The sequence below is a fragment of the Manacus candei genome, unplaced genomic scaffold, assembly GCF_025592945.1.
Source record: "Manacus candei isolate 608988 ecotype Guabito, Panama unplaced genomic scaffold, ASM2559294v1 h1tg000085l, whole genome shotgun sequence".
NCBI lineage: Eukaryota > Metazoa > Chordata > Aves > Passeriformes > Pipridae > Manacus > Manacus candei.
In genome coordinates this window covers 545,073-569,867 of record NW_026138133.1, presented here as the reverse complement: position 1 = coordinate 569,867, position 24,795 = coordinate 545,073, and the positions used below count along the sequence as shown (strand labels likewise).

Below are 24,795 nucleotides of genomic sequence, written 5' to 3'. Positions count from 1 at the left end.
AAAAATTAAATTATATATTTCACTACCAAGATCTTTGATGAAACAAAATGTCTTCTATGTCATTAAATATATTATTTAAATTCACCGGTGCTTTTAAGTATATGAAAGAGTAACTAAATAATTTATTTTAAAACATAAAGTTATGTACCACTGCTAACTACGTATATTTTGCTTTTGAATAACACCATGCATCTTTAAAGTGATCCAGAACATATTAAGCAATGCTTCTGCTCCTTCTTGGAAACTGGATAGTTCATATTTCACACACAAAGGCATACAGGTCATTCAGTTTGAAGCATATCTCATGCTGTTTGATTTCTGTATCAAATTCCACAGCCTAATGCTTGAGATGCAGCTCTAAAAGTTTTAGTATCTTTTACTCTATCAGTATCCAGTGTAAAGTAGCATGAATGCCACAAGTGAAAGGAGATTTTTTTCACTCCTGTTATTGTTTTCCCATGCAGTTTACCACAATTGCATTAATCTTCCCAAAAAAATCAATAGGAAATTTTTCATATTGAAAATATGAAAAATACATCTGAAAGTTACTGTAAAAAGATTGCTTGGATATCCAAAAATATTCATTCCACAGCACAAGATAACAGAATAAATCAGGTTGGAAGGTACCTTGGGAGGTGTCTACTCCAACCTCTTGCTCAAACAAAGGAGGGGCAGGTGTGAGGTCAGTCCAGGTTGTTTAGGGATTTATACAATTAAATCTACAAGCAGAGAGATGGCCTAGCCTCTCTGGGCAGTCAGGGCCAATACTTAACTGTCCATGAGACACACTCTGTCAGCCTCCATCACCTGATCTAAGTAACAGACCTAAGCGACCACAAATACCACAGGAGAGAGGACCTTGCAATTCTAACATGCTTACTCTGATGACACACACCAAAGTCAGAAAGCACTGTTCTCCCAGCAAAGGAACAGGTCCAAAGAATATGATACCAGTATTCAGGCTTGTTTTAAAAGACCTAACCTCTGTAGAAAGACAGTTCTTTTTCACAGCCCTTAATTTAAATATAATCATGGAGCATGGAAAGCTTTGGGTTGTGAGGCACCTTTAAGTCCAAGTCCCCTGCAATAAGCAGAGACATATTCAACCAGATGCAGCTGCTCAGAGCCCCATCCAACCTGACCTTGAATAACTCCAAGGATGGGGCATCTACCACCTCCCTGGGAAACCTGGTCCACTGTTTCACGACCCTCACTGTAAAATATTTCTTTATTATATCTAGCCTGAATCTACCATCTTTAACCTTTGTCCTATCACTACAGGTCCTACTAAAAAGTCTGTCTATTTTCCCTATAAGCCTCCCTTAAGTACTGAAAGGCCGCAATAAGGTGTCTCTAGAACCGCTAGCAGAGAGGATGGGGAAAAAAATCAAATCTCAGAGGACAAAACTAAGGAAATATAGAGTTGCCAAAGTTGAGAAGTATGATGTTTAATATGTCAATCTGCTAAACTGATGGTGAAAGATAAATTTCACTGTAGAACTCATAATGAGTTTTACTCTTTATCATCACAGCAGTGAAAGTAAACTTATTCCACATAAAAAAAATGCTATAAACCTTTGTAAGTACTATCATTATTTATTTTTTATACAGATCTTACAAGATCATTTCTACATCAAGCAGATGTACAAAGTGCATCAAGCACTGAATTGCTAGCCAGTTGAAGGAGGTGATTGTCCCACTCTGCACTGGTGTGGCCTCACCTCAAGTACTACGTGCAGTTTGGGTGCCACAGGATAACAAAAATATAAAGCTGAGAGTGTCCAAAGGTGGCCTTGAGGGGAAGCTGCCTGAGGAGCAGCTGAGGTCGCTTGGTTTGTTCAGCATGGAGAAGAGGAGACTGAGGGCAGACCTCACTGCAGTTACAACTTCCTCCTGAGGGGAAGAGGAGGGGCAGGCACTGATCTCTTCTCTGTGGTGAGCAGCAATAGGACCCGAGGGAACACGATGATTCTATGATTCCACATTCACACAAAGGCACACTACTTTCCTTATTTTCCAGTATACATTCAGGGTGGGGTTTCTGAGTTACTTCTTAAACTTTTATTTCTTGTCTAGATCGAAGAATGGAAAAAAAAAAGAACTCTCACATTTAAAAAAAAAAATTAGTACACCTGAATGTTTCTTAGAGTAAAAGAACACTATTTACATCCTAAATATGAATTTAAGTTTATGAAGATGTGAGAGTCTTATATCTAACCTGATGGATAACATCAACAATATTTCCATGATTATATATTTCTGACTGCTTTATTAACTGACAGAGTAAAACTAATTTCTTATCAGATTTTCAACGCTGTGACCTTTTCTCACATCCTTATTCTATGCACCTACCCATGCAACCATGCCTTTCTGAGCTTTGAGCAGAACAGACAATGTCCTAACAGCAAGTTCCAAGAATGTCCAAGGCTAAAAAGTCCAGAAACAATAGTAGCTAACTCAAATGAGGATCAAATAAGCTCCAAAAGAATTCTGGTGGATTTCATCACACAATCACTCATAATGGCAACCAAGTCATTCACTTGATACACACTCACAACGATTAATCAAATTGAAAAGTGTCAAATTAAAACTGGCAAGGTGAAGTTCAATTACCTCGCTCAACTAGTTCTTTAATTAATCCAGAAGTTTAAAAGTATTCAGAAATGTAACATGTAACTGATAAGTACATTCAGAGTTAAGCAATATATCACTGATGGAATAGCTAGAGATTTAGGAAGGATATGAAAATCTCGTGATTCAAGAAATCAATTAATATGTAGGCAGTGAGTTAAACTGAAGCTCTGTAATGTGCAGATTTCATGCATGCATTGGGTGCAGGTGTCAAGGTTTCAGTAGTGGTGAAGGCTCTGTGACGAGAGGCCAGGAGTTACCCTGTGCTGGACAGAGACAGTTCCAGCCAACTCCAGTGGACCCGCTGCAGAATGCACCTGAGTCCATCAACAAAATAGGTGGTGTCACTATGAAAACATATTTAAGAAGGGGTAAAATACTGCACAAGCACTGAGGAAAAAAGTGTGAAAAACAGACCTGTAAACACCAACATCAGAGAAGGACAAGGTGCTCCAGGCAACATAGCAGAGATTCCCCTGCATCCCATGGAGAACTATGCTAGAGCATCTATGCCCTCTCTAGCCACACAAGATCAGATGGATATTGCCTGAACTGAAGCCCATGGAGGACAGGCTGGACTAGGGAAAAGTGTAAGCAAAAAGAAGCAGCAGAGAGGTAGGCACTAACCACAACTCCACATTCCCCATCTCCTCTGTGCTGCTCAGGGAAGGAGAAGGTAGGGAGATAAATGAAGTTGAACCTGAGAAGAAAATGGTAGGGATGGAGAGAAAATGTTTTAGTTCATGTCTTTATTTCTCACCATCCTGCTCTCTTTTTAATTGGTAATTAATTAAAATAATTTTCCCAAAATTGAGTCATTTTGTCCTGGCTTAGGCTGGAACAGAGCTAATTAATTCTATCCCAGTTGAAACCAAGACAGTTATTTGGTAAGTGATCTCCTGGACTTATCTTGACCCAGGAGTTTTTCCATCTTATTTTCTCTTGTTGTCCTGTTCTTCAAGGGGAGTGATGGAGTGGTTGGTGGGCATCTGGCAGACAGCCAAGGTCAACTCAGCACAACCTTTAATGTTCTTTCTTACATGCCAATTCAGAACAAACATTTTTTAAATCCCAGAAGTGTATTGGAAAGAGATAACACTTCTCTACTGAATAATAGACAATTAAGCTTGAATCTCTTTAGGGTTTAAGTTTTTGTGTGTCCTTGAGTGCATTCATGTGTACATGTTGACAAGTAATTAAAGATGTTGAATTGCAGCTGAGAGTATTGCAAGATTGAACTGCAACATCCTAGTAATTTTCCTTCTGTCATGGTTTGAGAGCTCCAAAATCCAATTCTCTAGTCCAAACCCCCTCCCACATCTCAACCCAGTGTGAGATGGGTTTTCCAGACACCACACGAGACTCAAATGGGGGAAAGGGAATATATATTACAATGACTGTACAAATAAATACTACAATACATTATATACAATCTTAGCTATCTCTACCATGACATAAGTATTTACAATGGATCAAATCTCTTCTCCCCTCCAAATAAAAGTCCAGGAGGGAAGAAGGAAAAGATCCCTTTCCACTCTCAGAGCAGCAATGTCTCTAAGGCAGCAGGTCTCTATCCTCTTCTCATGCAGCAGCTGTAGCTGGATCTCTGCCAATACACACGAGGGGGTATCCAAGCCCTTTGGCCACTCGTCTTCAAGCGAGGGTCTTCTCTTCCATGGGCTGTGTTCACCCAGACAATGGTCACGTCACCACGTCATACCACAAAGCACGGGGGTCTTCGTGATGGTCTGTATCTTCAGGAGATTCAAGTCCCCTTTGCAGAACTCTGTGCTCTGTCTCAAGCTGCGGGGGGGGCCAAGGTCACCCTCTCCGCATTCCTTCTCTGAGCTTTTCAGCTCCTCTCTGCAGTGCTGCTGCAGTTTTAGGACTTCCATTCAGTAGGAGTCCATCCTTTCCACTTAGGAAAGGTCACAAAAGGAGTTTGGGGTTTTTGGTTCAGTTTCTTACCCAACTCTGTCTCTGTTTGAGCTTAGTTCTCTCTCTCTGCTGCTGGCTCTCTCTCGGTTCTCTCAGACAACTCCGTGTCTTCCTTGGCTGCATGTTTGTTGCTGCTTCTTCAGTTATCTCTTGGCTCTTAGCCACAATCTCTGGATGCTGCTTCTGCTGCTGCTCTGTCTCTGCTCACTCACGGTGGAGAAAACTTCTTTAGCTTCTCAGTCACAGACCTCAGTCTAGTTTAACACTGTTTCTGAGTTTCTATGACCCCAGCCAGGGGCTGGGAGGCCGTGGCCCCCCAGAGGGGCTCTTGCCCCTTCAGCTCGTGGCTTCAGAACATGGTTTCTTCTTCTACCACAACTACAACTACCTTCTCTTCCGTTCTGCTTGTGATATGTTTATATTTTGCAGAAGCGCTCATTGGGTAAAACCTCAAAACTTCAAGGGTCACCACGCCCTGGGGTTTTACCATTTTATAACTTCAGGGGGAAAACTGTTTCCCCCCACCACAACTCTCAAGGAAGCAGTCACCCACTGAATCAGGAAGAAAGTAAGAAATGTAAAGGTTTCCTTAAAAGAATGCCAATTAAAATATGAATAGGAGTAACTCCTACAATTTTTACATGTATATTCAATCAGTTTAAAATAAGTAAACAGATTTTGTCTTTATAGTCTATAAAACAAAAGAAACTAGATTGAGCAGAAGTGGTTGACTGGGTTCAAGTTTTACTCTCACTGAAAATTGTAATAAAAATACGTTATCCTTTATTCAACAATTCATTAACAAATTGACATATGATTTATGAACTAATTTATTTTTGTCAAATGACAATTTTTCCCTGCCAAAATGCAAAACTGCTCATACAATCTATTATTTTATAAAATAATGATCATAGGTCAAGGCTGAACATTTTAAATTGAACAACTGTTTTGAACTAAACAATAAAGTACTCATCAGGTTCTGGTATCATCATTATATTCTTTATAAAACAAGTTTCTAAAAACTGCCATCATCCATTATTAGCGTGAAACTTTTCTTATACAACTGTTCACTTTTTTTTAGCATCAGAAATTAAATAGACTTTATAAATTATTATCTTTCCTATAGCAGTCAATTTATTTTAATATATAAAATATCAAGAAGAACTTCAAATGGTAAGAAGAACTAGACATCCCACTACCATACAAATAGTCTTTAAAAATCTCTAGGGTGTGGATTTGCCTGCTTCTTGTGGAGAAAAACTGGTCAGAACAAAACATATCAAAATAATAACTTGGAGAGTACTTGAAAGCATCCTAGGTCCTTAAAGTAACTAGAATGAAAAAAAAATGAAACAAAGAGAACGTATTTTTAGCCTCTAGTAGCTAGAACATTGTGACAATATAGTTTATTGTCCTCATCTTCTTAAATCTGGGTAAAAATGTACAGTACATTTTAGCAGATCTTGGAGCTTTCAAAACATCAAAGGAGAGGAACCTGCTCCTTCCAGTTTTCCCAGAGTTCTGACACTGACTTCACACCAGTTCTAGTGATTTGCACACTTCTCTTGATGTGAATTCATTTAACCACTCCGATGAAGAGCTAATGCTTCAAAATTCAGTCATCAAAGGAAAGCATATCCACAAAATGATATGCCTGAGGAGTGCCAGAGCCAATGGAAAAAAAGTGAAGGATAACACTGCCAAATTCAGAGGAACATGGGAGACGGATTTGCTTCTGTGAGTGACAACAAGCTTTTAGATGAGTTGGACTATCTTTTGTAACTTTGCCTTAATGTGTGAAAATAGCGCAATATGGAAAGGAGAGATGCCATATTTTGCTTATCACTGTTGTAAGTGCCAGGAACTTCCAGAACAGCCTCAACTTATACTAAATATTCTGTAGAGTTTTGGAATTCATCCATGAGCAAAAGGTTTATGACATTATCACCACACATGTTATTTCTGTTCTGGTACAGAGATAAAGTTGTAGTAGAAAGACACGTGAAGGAGGAAAAACTATCTGCATACATTTCAGAATCTATGCATTTAATATGAAAAAGTCAGTATTATAATACTGAGTAACTGCAACATATAGAATAAAACCTACCTAGCTGGAAAACTGACTGCAATAGCTAAAAAAAACAAAAAACACAAAACCAACCAACAAATAACACAAAACAAAACAAACAAAAAAAAATAAACAAAATCAAATGAAAAGGCTACCATGGACTTTATTTCATGCCTTTTATTCCAGAAAACTTTCACTCTGAGTCAAAAAGAACCTACTTTTCTCAGAGGCCCCTTGTTCACTTTAAAGAAGAAAATAAGAAAATATAGGCAGAGTATGCAGAAAAGAGTAAGAGAGGAAGTCCAGAGGATGCTAGAGTAAGATGTCTCTCCTCCAACATGGGGTATGACCATGTTTCTACTTAGAGTCTGGAGCACATGGTGCTTCAAGGCAGAGCCTGAATCCCATGCAGTAGAGAAAGAAGTATGAATAAAGATATTATTTTTGACCACTGGAGGGAGAAATTAAGCTCTCAATTTCCCATATCCATTCTGAAATGCCCTTGGGGGTGGGAAGGGTAAAGAAGCAACAAAACAGACAACCAAATTAAACACAAAGTGGAGGAGAAGAAAGATAGGTTATAAAGGAAAACATTTTACATTTACAGATCTGAAATTCTGAAAAAGGTAGATCTGGGAAAAAAGTTGTGACACTTGAGGTGCTATTTATCCCATCAAACCATAAATGAGACCCTATAACAATCTTTACAAATCCAGAAAAACAAAGGGTTCTAAATTAATGTATCTGTTAAATAAGCTCAAAACATACACTATGTAAGCGTAAATTACATAAACATATGATTTTCAGCCTCATAGCAGGTAAGTAATTAATTAAATACTGTTTATAACATGTAAGATACCATAGCAAAACATCTAGCAGGAAAATGAAAAGCATTTTTTAAGGAAATCATACCTGAGTTTAAAATAGAAGATAAAGTCCTACTTCCAAGGCAGAGAAATCTGAATTAAAAATTTGGACTTGGAAAATGTAGATTATATTCCTTTTCAATTTTTCTCCTTCTCCTACAGAATGCATGTGTAGTCTTTCCCATTTCTGTCCCCACAAAACCAGAAGGAGAAGACTTTCAAGGAATGAAAAAACTCTCCAGAGTATAATTAAGTTTCTGATTTCCTAAAAAAATTTCAATAATTAAGTGCAATTTTTTACATTAATTGACTGTTCTCTTCAAACATCTCCTACGATATGAAATGAAAATTAAAAAATACCAATTATAAGAGTAATTTTTATTACATGAAACATTTTTAATCCAGTATAATATAACAGAAGAGTATCCGGTGCCTTATTCTAACCTCCACTTTTTATGATCTTCCAGTAACTGATCCAACCAAGAGGAAATATTGCCAAAATTAACAAAGATGTACCACAATCATTTCATGAAAGAAATTTTCAAAAATTCCGTTACTTTTGCTGAAATCAGGTAAGAAAATGCAGCTAGTGTTTGTCTCTGTATTTAGGTTTGGATAATAGCTATGTGCTTATAAAATGCTCATCTGTAAATAATGTGCAACTAGTATGTACCTTGTAATAAATGGGGGTATGTTTATAATAGAAATACGAGTCCACTTAGCTGATCTATTTTGCAGTCATCAAAGAATAGGTTAGTCTGTGTTATATGGATTCCATATCAGAGCCATTTTGACTGACATTAACAGAATCAGACAGTGGAGTGAACAAGACTTTTAAGGGAAATAATCATTCATGCAAACAGGATATCTCACAGAAAAAAAGAGAATGAGTGAGCCACCCACATTTCATACCAACATAAGGAGTTACAGTTCTTACTTTTTACTACTGTAACTGATAAAAACAGTAAAACAAAAAGCCTACGCAGGAAGTTTCAGACATTTTCATTGTCCTTGTATTATTGGGATTTGTGTTTTATAAAAATTTTAAATATAACTTTTTCAAACCATTGAGTCATATAATCCAAAATGTGAAATCAATTCAAAACTATTTTTGTACACAATCCATTTATGATAGCATATAGAGAATAGGATTTTTTAGGACATTCAAAATTGGTCCTCTGTACCTTTCTTGAAATGTTACCTTTGAACTCAATAGCAAGAATAACTGACCACTACTTTAAACACCAATCTGGAAAAAACACTTTGTTTAAGGAAACATATTTTTATTAAAAACAAAGAAACAAACAGAATAAATACATTTGTGTCATGAAGGTTATAATTATTATTTAAAAAAAAAAAAGAAAAAAGTAACTCCTGTTTTTTATATGACTTCTTCATGGCTTACTATCAGTTAAAAAATTTCCAACAGCTGCATCACATAAATCACTATTAAGAACCACTGCCATGTAAATCTGGATCGCATTAGCATAATAATGAAACCTGGTATTACAGTATTGTTGATCAATAACCTTGTGTGGTTCTAAAAAGCAAACAATGCCCCATAATACTCTGGGGGAAAAAAAGAAAAAAGCCCAGGCTTAATTTCCCTAGACAATCATCAAGAAAATCGTAGGTACAGAAAGATTAAACACAGGTCATACTGCTAATTATATGTGTTAGGCCAGAAATAGAAACTTGTCTAGAGTATTTGTTGTTAAGGAATTTTTGTGATTTTGTAAATTTGGTAATTTAGTGAAATCCTAAAAAAAAATTAATCTTCAAAAGAGATAGAACTGCAAATAGGAAATGCTTAAGTCAAAAAAAGAAAATTATGAGATTATGATTAACCATGGTGGTCTTAGAAAAGTAGAACAGAGATGGATAAAACAATATCACTGAGGAGTGTGGAATGGAATAAGAGATAAATTGTAGAAAATAGATAAATAGTGAAAGCAATATTATGAAAAGAGGAAGGTACAAATATATCCAGTACTTATTTTTCAGGTGAAACACTAGTCAAATCCATTGTTTTTCACTTTAACTTCCGAAAAGAGAGACATCTTCATTCTAATTTTTTGCCCTAACTGTAAGCTTATAATATCTTATGGAATTTATTATAGAGACACTGAGAATGAGACTTGTCTATATTATTGATATGTGGAAACATACTTATAATACTTTCTATAGTCTTTAATTTGGAAAAAAAAAAAGCAACTTTAACTCATTTACAGAGTGTATAATATTTTTTTCCTATCTGAGTTTTGTATTTTGGCCAGCCAAGAGGTTTACTTGATTTTTTTTTTATTTTTTTTTTAATGTATGGAGGATTTTGTGATGTTTTTATATTTTAAGTATTTTTTTCAATTCTATATTTAAATATATTTTCACTTCCTGTATTCACTTGAAATCACAGAGGAAAGGAAAATAATTAATAGAGATTATTACTGCCATGATTCATTTTCCCATGGTCTGGGTTAACAAGTTTACAATGGCACTTGGACTAGGCAAAGAATATTTTTGCAATTTTCAATATCAGATTGCTATGAAAGGTGATTAACCTGATTTGCATGTCACTGTGACTTTTTCATCCAGGTTATATTTATAGACTTGGATTATCAAGCACCACAGTACATAATGAAGGCAGGAACCCAAGAATTTACTTAGCTTCAAATTAGAAAAATAAAACCCCAAACAATACTTTGACTTAATTCCAGATTTTACAATGGTAGATAATTTTGTCAGTTTGAAAATAGTGTCCTTTAATATTTACTGTTTCCTTCAAATAGTAGAAATCTTTTTGCGACTTATCAACAGCTACTTTATAAATGACAACTCAAACACTTCAGTATATGAAAACTGACACTACAAAAGTAGCCTAAAAGTACTAAAAGTTCAGCTGTTATCAGCACTCAGATTTTGCCATTTTTGTGTATGTACAGTTTCATTTGGGAGTTTACATGGGTCTACTATGCCCTTTACAGCATCCATCTCTTATAATTCCTCTTATATCTCACTTTTTAGTTACTAAAGTTACTCTCTCTCTTTTTTTTTTAAACTGCTGTAATAAAGATTTCATATATATATACTCTCTCTCTACAACCTTCCTCAGTTTTGTATTTAGCATTTATTAGTTAGATCATTACACTAGGCCCTGTTCATTTCAGCAGCACGGCAACATTCCACCCAAAAATATGAGCTCTATTCATTGTAGATAGGTACTGGTTACTCTAGAGAAGCTTTCTCATCAATAATTTAAATGACCTTGTAAAAGAGTGTTAGAGAAATGTTGATCTGCAGGCTTTAGCACTAAAAGTCTTTATTGGTTTCTTTCAGACCACAGTTAAGAATAAACAGCATTTGTCCAAAACGAGATTCCTTTTTCATAGTATTAGAAAATCTCAGTTAAAACTTAGTCTACTTATATAGTTTTAGTATGGGGCATATATAGAAAGTGACTTTAAACTGTCAGCAAGAAAAGTGAATCTATTTCATCTTAAAGGAAGTTCTAATATTGTTTAAAACTGGACAAAATACACATTTGTCTCTTCACACAATTTGTTTCATACTATAGGGCAGCAGTATTTAATTAGCAAAATTACTTCAGCCTTTGGAACAGATGTTATAGATGTATAGAAGCTAAGTTTCCCATACACCTTGAAGAGTAGATGTCTAGTATATGTGTTTCACAATGCAAAAATCAAAGCATATTGGACCATACAAGAAACCTGTATAAACTCGTGACTGAATTTGTAAATCCTAATAAAAAAGACACTTTTGCATAAATATCTGTGTTACTATATTTAGATCCCAAAGACTTTAACTGACTGCAGATGAACCGATGGCAAATTTGGAGATTTTTTTGATGCTACCAACACTTAGAAAGAAACTCTGGAAGGGTTTTTTGCCTTTTTTTTTTTTTTTTTTTTTTTTTTGGGTGGGGGGTGGTTGGCAGAATAAGTCACTCATCCATATCAATATATTCAGGGAATTCCAATATATTTTTTACATTAACTTGTTCTTAGGTAAATAATTTGGATGATAAAATATTCACTTCCAGCTGTGCAATGAATCTATAGGAGTCAGTAACAAGTGATCACAGTTACAATTTAAGACAAATATTAGAGAGACAGAGAGAAAAGTTCTCTAGCTCAAGCCTTATGCCTGATCATTACTTTATTCTAACTAGTGTATATGTAAATACCCACACAGACATATAAATATTTGCACAAAAACTCATCTTTTTCTGGCTTTCTGCAGACATACCAGTTAAAATAGAAGGATGATGCCTTTCTTCAAAAACAACAGAAATAGTCTATAGGAACTACATGTTCAGGGTTCAGTTTAGCAACAATATATGGTTGTTCCAGATACATTCTGATTCAGTTATCAACTTTATGAGGAATGTTTATTGATACTCTCAACTGCAACAATACAAGGTGAATTTAACAACTGGTTTAAGAGTTACCTTTCTATCCTGTAAACAGGTCTAGAAGTTAGACAACCCTGTAACAGCACAAGCCTTTCCCACAGACTATAATTTTCTGGGACAAGACTATTATTGTGAACTATCATTCTTTTCCTTTTTATAACTGAAACACAGGTGGAAGACTAATGGCCACAAACTGTGCTAGCATGCTGTGTTACAATGTCATATAAGTTTGTCATATATAAGTGGCCTCCACAATAAAAATCTTTCCTTCCTAGGCTGTTTCAAATCCCATAAAGCAATTTAGCAACCCTCAAAAAAAATGAATAAGTAACATTTTTGGTTCTCAGAGACCACCACTCTATAAAACTGGTATGTGCACTCTTCATATGGAATCAGTTACCAGTTAAAGCTAGTTATCCACTTTTCCAAAGGAGATAGATAATAAATCTCAGAGACTGTAAAAGAGTTTTTTCTTGCATTGGTAAGAAAATTAGTTATTAAACAATCTAGTCCTATATCCATCAGCTAATTCAAAGTAGCCAAACTGGCCATCCAATTCAAAGAAAGATATGCTATGGAAGGCTGATAATGGGAAAGTCTCTTCCTAAGTGCTTTCAGGAAATTGTTATCTCAACCCAGTCTCTGCTTTTGTCCCTCCCTTACCAGAAGAAGTGCGGGAAAGGGAGTGGCTTATTTGGAGTTTAATTTCTGGCTGGTGGTAAAACCGCCGCACACTGACATAGCAGAAGTGGGGGAAGAGGGAGAAAAAAGCAAGAAAAAAATGTGGGGCTTTTTTTTGCCCTCTGGTTTTGATGAGAACTAATATGAGAAAGATTGGAACACTTGCTCCAAGGATAATATATAGCAAATATATAAAAAGAAATAATAGCATAATAGTTTCCCAAAAAACTTAAGCTAAGATTTTTCTGGGAAATAGTAAAGGACGTAACAGACATATAAATATTCACAAAGACATATGGATAAAGTTCAAAGGACCAGGAGACAGAAGGTATATGAGTAAAAAAAAAAAAAAGATTACTGTAGCTACCAGGGTGGCATTAGTTGACATAACAAGCTGAAGGTTGCACTAATAACCTAGCAGAATAACCTAATAGCTGCCTGTTTGACACAGACTCATATCTGTTAAAAGGAGAAACACATAGGCAGCATAGTTAGAATAAGAAATGCAAAAGCAAGCAGAGGTATTAAAAATGAGGGCACTGGAAGTTTCTGCTAGTGCCAATACTCATTCTTTTACTAGCCTTCGTTCATTGTAACATTTCTGTAAGATAATTATGACAATTTAGCAATGTGAGATGTAAATTACAATTCTTTCACCTTAAAAATAGGAAGTTTTAGAGGCAAAATCTAGTCTCCCTGAAATATGTTTTTCCCCTTTTAAAATTGAGAATTGCTAGTATTTTACTTCATGCTATTTCTTTTTAAAGGCAGAACATAAAATTAGTAAAATGGTAGTTTTACTTTGGATTTCGTTGTTGATTTGGGTTTTTTTGTTTTAAGTTATTAAATGACCTGAATGTTTTTCAAAAAAATTTTAGATGTAGAGAAAAGGATGGATAATTCTATGATTTCAACACTCTCAAATCAACAAATGAAAATTATTCTGAGAAAATGTACCTTACATTTGTGACTGGTTTTGAGCCAAAACACAATGTTTGATTATGTTCCAGTAATACCTGGCACATTTATGATGGAGAGACAGGTACCTGACAATATTATCAGGCCAGGAGCAAGCACTAATGGGGTGACAGCAGGGTGCTCAACCCATCTACATGAGTGTTCCCTTACCAGCCAGGGAAAGCACTCATTCTGCTCCTGTGGTCCTCTGGACCACTCAAGAAGGTCCAGCTCTTACAGAACGGTCAGAGAAGCCAGGTTGGCTTCTTGTTCTGGCATGTCTGATGTTTTTCCATGCCCTTTACAGTTAGCATAGCCTCGCCCCAGAACCAACTCACCTACCTACAACTGTAACAATAGTTAATACTAAGGATTCGCTTTTAATTCTAGGTATTTAACACTCCTTTTTTTCCTCCCCTCCCCTCCCCTCCCCTCCCCTCCCCTCCCCTCCCCTCCCCTCCCCTCCCCTCCCCTCCCCTCCCCTCCCCTCCCCTCCCCTCCCCTCCCCTCCCCTCCCCTCCCCTCCCTTCTCTTCTTTAGTTGGATCAAATAAATTAATTTTATAGTCAGTCGGAGTCTGTTCATTTAGTACCAAATTCAAACCTTTGGAAGTACTAGAGTGAGGATACAATACAATGTAACACTAGGAGCATCTTGAAATTTTAAAGATCTACTTATTAATCTATTGAAAATGTTTTTTCACTTCAAGAAGAGTAAAGGTTAAAAATGTAAGTATAATTAGGGAGTCAGATATTTCAGGAGAACAATTCATCAACAGAGAGAAGGCAGTGGATGTCTCCTGTAATTTCAGTTAATTTCTCCTGTGCAGCTCAGCAGCACCGATCAGGTAACCTGTGCGTTTGATTCTTGGTGGCCTCAGCGGGGAGCATAGATGAAAGGATGATTTATCTTGCTTAAATACAAGAGATTAGAAACTATGATTATTAACTCCCCTTTTAAACATTGAGGATGTTTAAAGCTTTCTTCCATTCAAAGTTCCTAAGAGAAAATTAACCATGTGTAGCTAAAGAAAAGTGAGAGCACAGCCTGAGTGGGGTCTCCTCAACTCCTGACCTGTGCCCTCCATGGAGCAGTTATTTCCATGCCACTCCCTAAGAAAAGGCAGTGGTTATCACAGTAAATTTTTTACAAATTACACTAAAAATTTACTAACGTGGAAGAGGTATCATCAGATGACTCCAACTGGCTTTTGAAAAGCAGTTGATTTATGTGATGTTTTATCAGTTCAAACATACCTTCTGCTAATTTCATTAAGGCATGGGATTTCTTATCACTAGTGCAAACAAAACTCTTGTTTCTCAAGCTGGGCACCCAGAAAACTGAAAACATATTATCTTCTTGACTGAAATGATTCATCTAGTACCACACAAAAATAATGTGAAAGACAAAAATTTTGAAAAAATGGAACAGGATTTTATCTGGAAATGCAACACTTGCACTCAGAATAGTAGTTCCAAGTATTAGTTATTTGCCAAAATAAGGTCTATCCAAAGTTGCAATTTAAAAGTAATTATAGAAAATCAAACCCAAGGGTTTTTTTGTTTGTTTGGTTGGGGTTTTTTGTTTTGTTTTGGTTGGTTGGGTGGGAGGTTTTTTGGTTTGGTTTTTTTTTGTTTGTTTGTTTGTTTGTTGTTTTTTTTTGTTGTTTGGTTTGGGGGTTTTGGTGGGGGTTTTTTGTTTGCTTTGAGTTTTTTGTTTGTTTTGAGGGGTGCTAGTTGTATAAATGTGAAAGAAAGGGTACACAAAAATCACAAATATGCATAAGGAAGGCAACAAGTAAACCCTAAAAATAGTGTCTATGACATGACCCAGAAAGACTTCCAAGTATGAAATTTTGCTGAAAGCTTGGTTCAAATACATGAATTAATACTGTCTTTCTGCAAACATATTTTTTGTAGGTACTTACAAATATAATTTATGGAAAGACATAATTTTTTTTCATGTCATTCACAGCTTTAAATTATTTTATAGTTTATTTATAGTTTGAGGCAAAGATTATCATATGAAATATACTAAATCAAGCATATACAGTAACACAAAGATACAAGTATAATATTGACTGTACACTTTCCGTAATGGCCACATCTGACATGCTTCTCTTCCATTTGTTATTCTTTAGCTGCCATTTAAGTGCCATCTAAATCAGTTCAGGCTGTTAAGCATTCACTGAAAACAGTCAATGACTGCAATTTCAACAAGATTCAATTCTGAGGAGACCAATTAAACAAAGAAGTACAAAAATGGACAAGGATGGAATCAGAGGACATGAGCTTCACAAATAGTCAAACTGCAAAATCATTTTAATTTAGACAGAAATTTATTGAAGAAAAAAAAAAGAAATAGTTTCCTTGTCTACCTGACAAAATTTTTTAGGTAGTCCCCTGAAAATATTTTTGCCTGTTACAAAATTAAAGGGAAGGCAACAAGTGCATTCTGATTACACCTTCATCAATGTCACTAAGTAAAATGACAAAATCCACTGTCATGCTAGAACAATAGTTTTCACAAGCAACTGTACCTCAGTTCAAGTTTCACTTGTTTAAATAAAAATCTTTTGCAAAAGAAAACTCTAGGAAACCACCACACTACTTGCTATAGCAATCTGAGAAAATAAATGTTTTTAAATCATGAAAGATTTGGTAAAGCTTGCATAATTTCACTATCACGCTTTCTTAATTTAAAACCCAATTCTCCACTCATACAAATGTGTCCTATTCTTCTACTGTACCTACACTCTGGTAAGATCTTGTAAATCTTGCAAAAGGAGTCTATTTCAAGACCTATATTGAGGCTCAATCGTCTTTTCCTTTTAAAGTGCTGACTTATTCTACTCTTCCACAGAACTGCTTATACTTCTTCACCAGAATGTAATGGCATCCTAGATACACCACACCAAAACTTTTAAGCATGACAGGTTTCCTTGACTTTCTCCTCAAGATACTGACCTTTAAAAAAATATAAAAATCCCAAAGCTCCAGTATTGAAGGATTAGTTTAACTTAAAAAGAATCCTGCACACATATATCTATAAATGCATATAGGTATCTATGTATCTATATGTCCAGATACATATACATGTATATGTTTGAATTAACATGTGCATACAAATACATATAAACCTTTTGAGCAGCTTGAACAAGACATAAAGAAAAACAATTCTTCTTTTCCAAGATATTATATTCCTCTTCCTTCCATCCTCCTAACTTCCTTAACCCCTTTTTCCTGATGCTCATTAAAATTGTAACTCAGTAAAGACCATTGGTTCCTAATTGTAGCAATTGTTTAATTCTTTTGCATTTGTCCAGAACATTGTTTACATACTCCTTGAGATTACAATTTAGAGTGGATTCACCAATAGAAGCCTTGACAGCCAGTGAGGGCCTTTTTGGTCTCCTACATTTGAGAAAATCTCAATTTTATCTTTTGAGGAGAGGGCAGAAAGGAGGAAAACTACATGACCTTGTTTTTTCTTGTTGTTGTAAAAGACAACTCTCAAATCTTTTATCTATGGGTTCCCTCTTTCTTACAGCTGATATCACAATTGCACACAAACATTCATGAAACAGGAAATACAAGTACAAAGAGAAACTTTGTACTTGTATTTGTACTTGTATAATGCATTCATTAGAGATGCATTTCTCTATATCTGCTGGCTGTTAACCATTTGACAAACAGAATTCACATCCTGCACAGATTTGAGATGAAGAATTTTACTGTTCTAGTTTCCTTCTAGTACCAAGTTACATTTTCCTTCTAGTGAACAGATGCTGGATTGTTATGCAGGAGTTAAAAAAAAAAAAATCATTACCAGTGAATCAACATTTACCATACAACCTTATGAACACAAATCCCTTTATTTGAGCAGCATTATGCAAAGCAAAACGAAACTGGATGTTCCCTGATTAGGAACAGATATTACATTCTTCCTCACAGGATCACAGAATAAAATCATGGAATGTTTTGGTTCGGAAGATGATCTAGTTCCAACTCCCACTGTCGTGGGCAGGGACATCTTTCCCTAAATCAGGTTACTCAAAGCCAAGGATTTCTTGGGAACTTGTTCCAGTATCTTACTACCCTCTTTGTAAAGAATTTCTTCCTCATATCTAATCTTAATCATAAAATCATAGAATGTTAAGGGGTTGGAAGGGACCTTAAAGACCATCTAGTCCCAAATCTCCTGCCATGGGCAGGAACACCTCCCAGTAAACCAGGTTGCTCAAGGCCTTATCCAACCTAGCTTTGAACACTGCCAGGGTTGGGGCATCCACAAGCTCCTTGGACAACCTGTTCCAGTATCTCACCACCCTCACAGTAAAACTTTCCTTCCTAATATCTAACCTAAATTTCCCCTCTTTCAGTTTGTACCCATTAATCCTTGTCCTACCACTACAGTTCTTGATGAAGAGTCCTTTTCTGGCTTCCCTGTAGGCTCTTTTCAAATACTGGAAGATTGCTGTGAGATCTCTACACAACCTTCTCTTCTCCAGGCTGAACAGACCCAACTTTCTCAGCCTGTCTTTGTCGAGGAGGTGCTCAAGTCCTCATCTACCCTCTTTTAAGTTTAAAACCATCGCCCCTTGTCCTGTCACTAGAGGTCCTGGTAAAAAGTCTCTATCCGTCTTTCTCGTAAGTCCCCTTTAAGTATTGAAAGGTCACAATATGGTCTCCCTGGAGCCTTCTGTTCTCAAGGCTGAACAACCCCAGCTCTCTCAGCCTTTCTTCATAGGAGAGGTGCTCCAGCCCTCTGATCATTTTGGTGGACTTATTTGGACCTGCTCCAATAGGTCGATGCTTTTCTTGTGCTGGGAGCCTTGGAGTTGAACACAGTTCTCCAGGTGGGGTCTCACAAAAGCAAACCAGAGAGGAAGAATCAGCTCCCTCAGCTTACTGCTCATGCTTCTTTTGATGCAGCCTGAGATATAGTTGGCTTTTTGAGCTGTAACTGGACATTGCTGGTTCGTGTCCAATTTTTCGTCCATCCATCTATCTATCTATCTATCTATCTATCTATCTATCTATCTATCTATCTATCTATCTATCTCCCCAAGTCCTTCTCTTCAAGACTTCTCTCAATCCATTCATCTCCCAGTCTGTATTGACACTGAGAATTGACCAGACCCAGGTGCAGGATGTTACACTTGGCCTCGTTGAACTTCATGAGGTTCTCCTGGGCCCACTCCTCCAGTCTGTCAATGTCCTTCTGGATGGCATCCCCTCCCTCAAGCAAATCAACTGCACCACTCAACTTGATGTCATCTGCAAACTTGCTGAGGGTGCACTCAATCTCACTGTCTACATCATTAACAAAGATACTGAATAGTCTTGGTCCCGATACAGACTCCCTGAAGGACACCATTTGTTGCTGATCTCTGTACTTTAAGCTCTTGACTGCAACTCTTTGGATGTGGTTGTGCAGCCACTGCACTATCCATCAAATAGTCCATCCATCAAATACGTCTCTACTATTTAACAACAAGGCTGTTGTGTGGGGCCATGCCAAAGGCCTTACAGAAGTCTAGGCAGATGACAACTTACAGAAGCCAAGATAGATAATAATAAAAATAACTAGCAAGTGTGTGACTAATATATCTGTTGCAATTGCTGAAATGTTATGTATTCCTCAAGCTGCAACCTTCCAGAACTGAAAATCTGGGCCATGACTCTGAAATAGACTCAGATAAATGTTCTGTGACCCACCACACTCTTGATATTTCAAACTGATTTTTTCACTGTTGTAATCCCTTTTTGTTAGAAGATGCTCATATACAAGAAAATAATTATCTAGTCCATCTCAAACATGTTATATTTTCTTGATCTTGATCAAAAGCCTCCTGTTGAAAAGAATACAAAAGTTCCACTGCTACTAGATCACGCAAACTGAGACCTCTACAATCCCATACTCACTTTACATTCATTTATCCATGCTCATATGCTTCTTAATTAATTACATTTTGTTGAGACAACTTTTATGAGGGCTAGATTAATTTCAGCACTTACTTTAACTAAAATTAAAGCACATGATCTAGATTTTGGCACTTACAATTAATTAAAGTTCACCTTAAAGACTAAATACGAAAGAAATAATTTAAAAATATTAGCTTTAACTATATTCTCATATATTTTTAAGATATTAGTACAAATTAGATTTTATTAATATTTATTCATTACCTTGTCCTAAAGTTTGCAGGATGAGGATGCCCATCATATAATGACAAATAATCATATTCTTCTTCTAGAGCAAAAGACTGAAAGACGATTTGTATTCTGTTTCTTTCTTCTGCTATTATAACCCATGTACAGTTTGCACCATTTGGATATCCATATGGGAAGCCAGGGCTTTCTATAGTGCCATTAAGTCCTTTTAAAGTTCCACCACAGGTATAAATAAATCCTAAAAAAGATACCAAGGAAACAAAAGTCAGCAATCCATTTTTATATCAATCTTCATAAGAATACATCACTAGAATTCATGATTTCTGAAAAAATATCAAAATATTTCTTAGCAAGTACGGCATTTAGAAAGAAAAAGCCAATGTTTTAATACAAATGCTGGCCACTTAATGCAAAACAACCCCACCCACCTAACAAATGTGTTTTCCATACTGTTTATGTAAAGGCATATGGTAGCATCTTTGCAAATAAATATATATAACAACATCTATGACTAAATTTGTCTATGAGGCAAAAGTATCCACATCAATTCCCTTTTTTGACAAAAGGAAGAGAAGCAGTCAGAGCAAAGCAAACAAATCTCTTTTGGTACAGGTCTGATACAGATTAAACCTATTAATCTCGTGCTCCTCCTCCACATATTTTGGGACTGTAAGAGGCTAAAAGGCTACTTATTATGAACAAGCTTTTCCCAGTCAATAATTCTGGGTCATGAAAGCTGTCTACTTAAAGACTTAATCTGAAATACCACCATCATGATACTAAGTCATGTATTAAGATGAATGTGTTTTGACTGACCCTAAGTGGGTGTTGTTCAACTCCCGTAGTCAGGGAAGACCCCCAGAGCCACTCCCTCACCCACCCTACCCCACACCCCCCCCGTCCGCTCCCTCGCAGTGGGGTGGGAGAGAGAATGGAAAGAGTAACGTGAGAAAACTCATGGGTCGAGACAAGGACAGCTTAACAGGTACAGCAAAAGCTGTACATGTACACAAAGAATATGAAGGAATTCATTGGCTACTCTGCCAGGCAGGTGTTCAGCCATCTCCAGGAAAGCAGGGCTACATCATGCCTAATGGTTACATGGGAAGACAAACATCATAACCCTGAACATGGTCCCTTCCTCCTCCTTTCCATCAGCATTTGTCACTGAGCATGGCACCACATGGTATGGAATATCTCTTTCATACGTTATAGAATATCCCTGTCATTGTTTGGAGTCATCTGTGTCCCAGCTGTGTCCCCTCCCAACTTCTTGCCCATCCCCAGCTGATTTGCTGTGACAGGCAGCATGATAAGCAGAGAAGGCCTTGATGCTGTGCAAGCACTGCTCAGGAATAACTAAAATATCCTTGTGCTATCAACACTGTTTTGGTCACAAATCTAAAACATAATACCATAGGATCTACCATGAAGAAAATTAAGTCTATCCTAGCCAAATTCAGTACAGTGGGTCAAAGGTGAAAGGTTGCTCTGCCAATAGATTCTTTTTAAAAATGAATGTTACCAAATTTCAGAAATGGCCCCTACATTCAAACACTGATTTTTCTTGTATTATAACAAATTTTCTTCTTATATAGAAAATCCATTTTCTGAGAAAAATAAGAGAACAAGAATAATTATAAAAAGGTCTTCTTCAAGCCACTGCATCCTGGCAGGACAGGTCCTTTTCTAAACTTTTGTTCCAAGTTCTAATGCTCAGTTACAGCAGTTCCTAACTCATTTTGGGGCTTTAGGATATTTTTTCTTTCCACCAGCTTTGCAGTCTGACTGTAGGTCTGTGTCCTCTCTCCAGGTCTTCTGCTCTCTTACCCCTTAAATATTAGATCAGCTTTCCTGCTTCGCCTTTTGCACCCCCAAAGCTTCTCTTTCCCAAGCACGCTCAGAGCAAGCTGAGGGGGGGATTTCATCAACTGAGAGACAGCACAAAACACTGAGCTGCTCTTTCACAGAAACACGATATACATTTCACAACAAACTACAAACAAACAAACCAGATGCCGACTCTTTAATTATACACACATGTATATATTTGAGCTCATTAAATCATCTTCTTCATGGCATATTCACAAGCTTGTCTTCGCACTGAGCATTTATATGTGCAGAGACCCCCTTCTCTGAAGTACTAAGCAGAAATCTCTTAAGATTTTACACTTTGTGCTGCTACACTGTACAGTTACTTTTCTTGACAACAGAAGAGGGAGACATAAAATGTTTTTATCTCGGCTTTTTCATGTTTATCTCCAGTGGTGAGAAAAGATGCCTCTTATGAAGTATGACTACTGTTTCAATACAAATATCACTGTATCAGATACATAGGACAAAAAGGGAATGGAAGATCCTCTTAGAAAGTAATTAGGTCTTTGCCTCATCTGACATGTATAGCAAATTTTACCTTCTACTGTGAATTAGCTCAAAGAATTCATTCTCATATCTGTGCCTGCACAATTTTCATTGTTAGGAGTTTGTTTTATTTATCTCTTTCCGTATCTCCCTCATATACTTGAACTATTTTTAAATCTCTTTTATGTGTTATTATTTATTATTTAAGCTCAGCTGTTTTATTTAGCACTTTAAAAGTCTTTTGGAATAGAGTTTGTGCACAAGTCACTTTACAAAATTAAACTACATCATAAGCTCTTCATCCTAGAACTCTAACACTTCCCACAAAATACAGTCACTGAAATAAGACTTTAAATAGCTGTATGCACATATTTATCATTTTAGTTTTTCCTAGAAATCTCTTGCTGAGGCATATTCAATTGAATTAGAGAAAAAACTTAGAGAGAGACTTGAAAACTAAATAGCATATGCTGTAAATTTTTATGCATCTCCCCAGACCAAGTGTGGAAAGCACAGTGTAAACTTTGTCTCAGCATCATAATATAGTTCCATAATTTAGAACCTTTGTTGCTGTACTTATGTCATGAAAGCTTTCAATTACATTTGGACTGTTCTGTTAATTCAATACAAACTACAAAGAAAAAAATCAAATATAATAGGTCTTCTGTTACCAAAATTAAATTATATTTTAAAAAAACCAAAGCCAAAACTAGAGCCACAACTATGAGTGAGCAGAACCTTGTGAGATAACACACTATTTATTAAGGAATGTAATGCTTCATATTGGATCCAATAATTGGTCCTATCCATAAATATATATGAAATATAAAGTTTCACAACTTATAAAAGTTCCACTTACTTCTTTTATTCCATACCCAAACCATAACAAAAGAGAATTATTCATATTCTGCATGATGATATAACTTGGATGTTTTTCTGAGATGACTAGTAGAATGTAACACAGCTATGCACGTGTCAGAAGATACATTTTTAATTCCAAGAATGGAAAAAACACCAACAAACCAACAGTGAAGTTTGATTTTGATAGGCCTAGTTTTTTAGTCTATAAAATAAAAAAAATCATGCCAACAGACTCCATACAACATGCACTTTAATCTCTGCTTTCATATGTTAATACATTCTGTGATGTTCTTCACCTTGGCAATCCAACTTGGTTATGATCAAAATAGACAGCGTGCATTAACTGACTGGTCTGATCAAATGTGGAAAACATGACATTTATTTTCAATTCATGCTGAAATAACTAGTAGCATATACTGTGATCTTTTTCATCTAGATTTCAGAACTAGCATTCCAAAAAGAATTTACTTGCAAACTGCTTTTCATTAAGGGGAAGGTTTTATTCCAAGCACACAATGAAGAATTTTGAATAGCTTGAAGTTAGACTAGAAAAGAAAAATTCTTGTTGAAGTAAGTATGAAGATGAACAACACCACTCATGATATTCATTTAATAGTGAGTATGATTCAAAGTTTCCATTGCATTGTTTTTTACCATATTTTAAAATTCAGATGTTTAACTCTTATCAATTTTACATGAAAAATATTTCTTTAAATCAAAAAACACAGCCTCTCTCTCTGATTTCAGTCATCCTCTGATTCATTGTGGGATTACAGTAAACATCAGTAACATCAGTTCTTAATCTACTTATTCAACTTTCATTGCCTTCTAGCAAAGCAAGTAATACTTACACCATATCCACACCCCTTGCCCTCGGATTTCCCATAATTATGCTCACTCAGTACACAACAAGATTGTCTTTGGCTTTTTCTCTTCCTTCCGACCATTCAATTATACTGTTTAATAACATATGTCCACACCTCTCACCTCCCTAGTACTCCACACCTTTTGTTTAATCTTCTTTGTTTAATGTGTTCTTTAATAGCAGTCATTATCATAATTATACTGAGTCTGCATTGATTAACACACTCTCACATATCTAAGTTGCTTGTGTATTTCCTTTTAAAGAGGTATTTAATACTTGCTGCAAACTGAGAAAATGGAAGATGATTTGTTTATACGCTGCTTTTTTTCTTCAGAATCCTTTCTGATAAGCCAATCTCCTTTCATTTCTTTGACTTGCACCTATCTTAAAGCACAGTCAATAGTATCTTACAGTATTCCTTAGCCATGTCATCCTTGTTCACCTCCTCTTTTTTGTGCAATAAACCTATTTGTAACATTATTCTTTTCCCCCTAGTTGGTGGTTCTATTCCATTCAGAGTCCATCAACTTTGCTCATTTATCTCTCCTGCTCTTTACCTGTTTCTGCAAGACCTTTACTGTTTACGATCTTTGATCACCTTGACTGTATTGAGCAGCAAGGAGCAGCTACTTTTTATGCTGATCATAAATCAGGAAGGACTGTTCTCCTAATTCTCTTCTGTTTTGCTGCATTCTCTTTCTGTTCACTTATGTTATCATCACCTTAGATTTTATGGTTCTATATGTTCATCCTTTTTGTTAGCACATCTAAGAACCTACTGGAGTGCAAAAGGGATAGATTTCATAGTGATGTGAACCCACCCCTATTTTGTGAACCCTTTCCTTCCTGCAATCAATTCTTCTCATTTTTGGAAAATATATACACAATATTTCTTTCTAAACCATCTTACCATTTCTATAATTTTACTTATCCTGTCATGCCTCACACCAAGATCTTTGAGC

At 36.1% G+C, this 24,795-nt stretch overlaps 1 protein-coding gene across 4 annotated transcripts in view; it reads right to left on the bottom strand.

The window, feature by feature from the left end:
• The window catches only part of CSMD3 (CUB and Sushi multiple domains 3), a 619,378-nt gene that overhangs the window by 524,222 nt on the left and 70,361 nt on the right, over positions 1-24,795 (bottom strand). For all 4 annotated transcript variants that reach the window (XM_051812144.1, XM_051812141.1, XM_051812142.1 and 1 more), the window contains exon 2: positions 19,762-19,984. In XM_051812144.1, the coding sequence (XP_051668104.1) occupies positions 19,762-19,984 (223 nt within the window). The remainder of the gene's footprint in view (positions 1-19,761; positions 19,985-24,795) is intronic.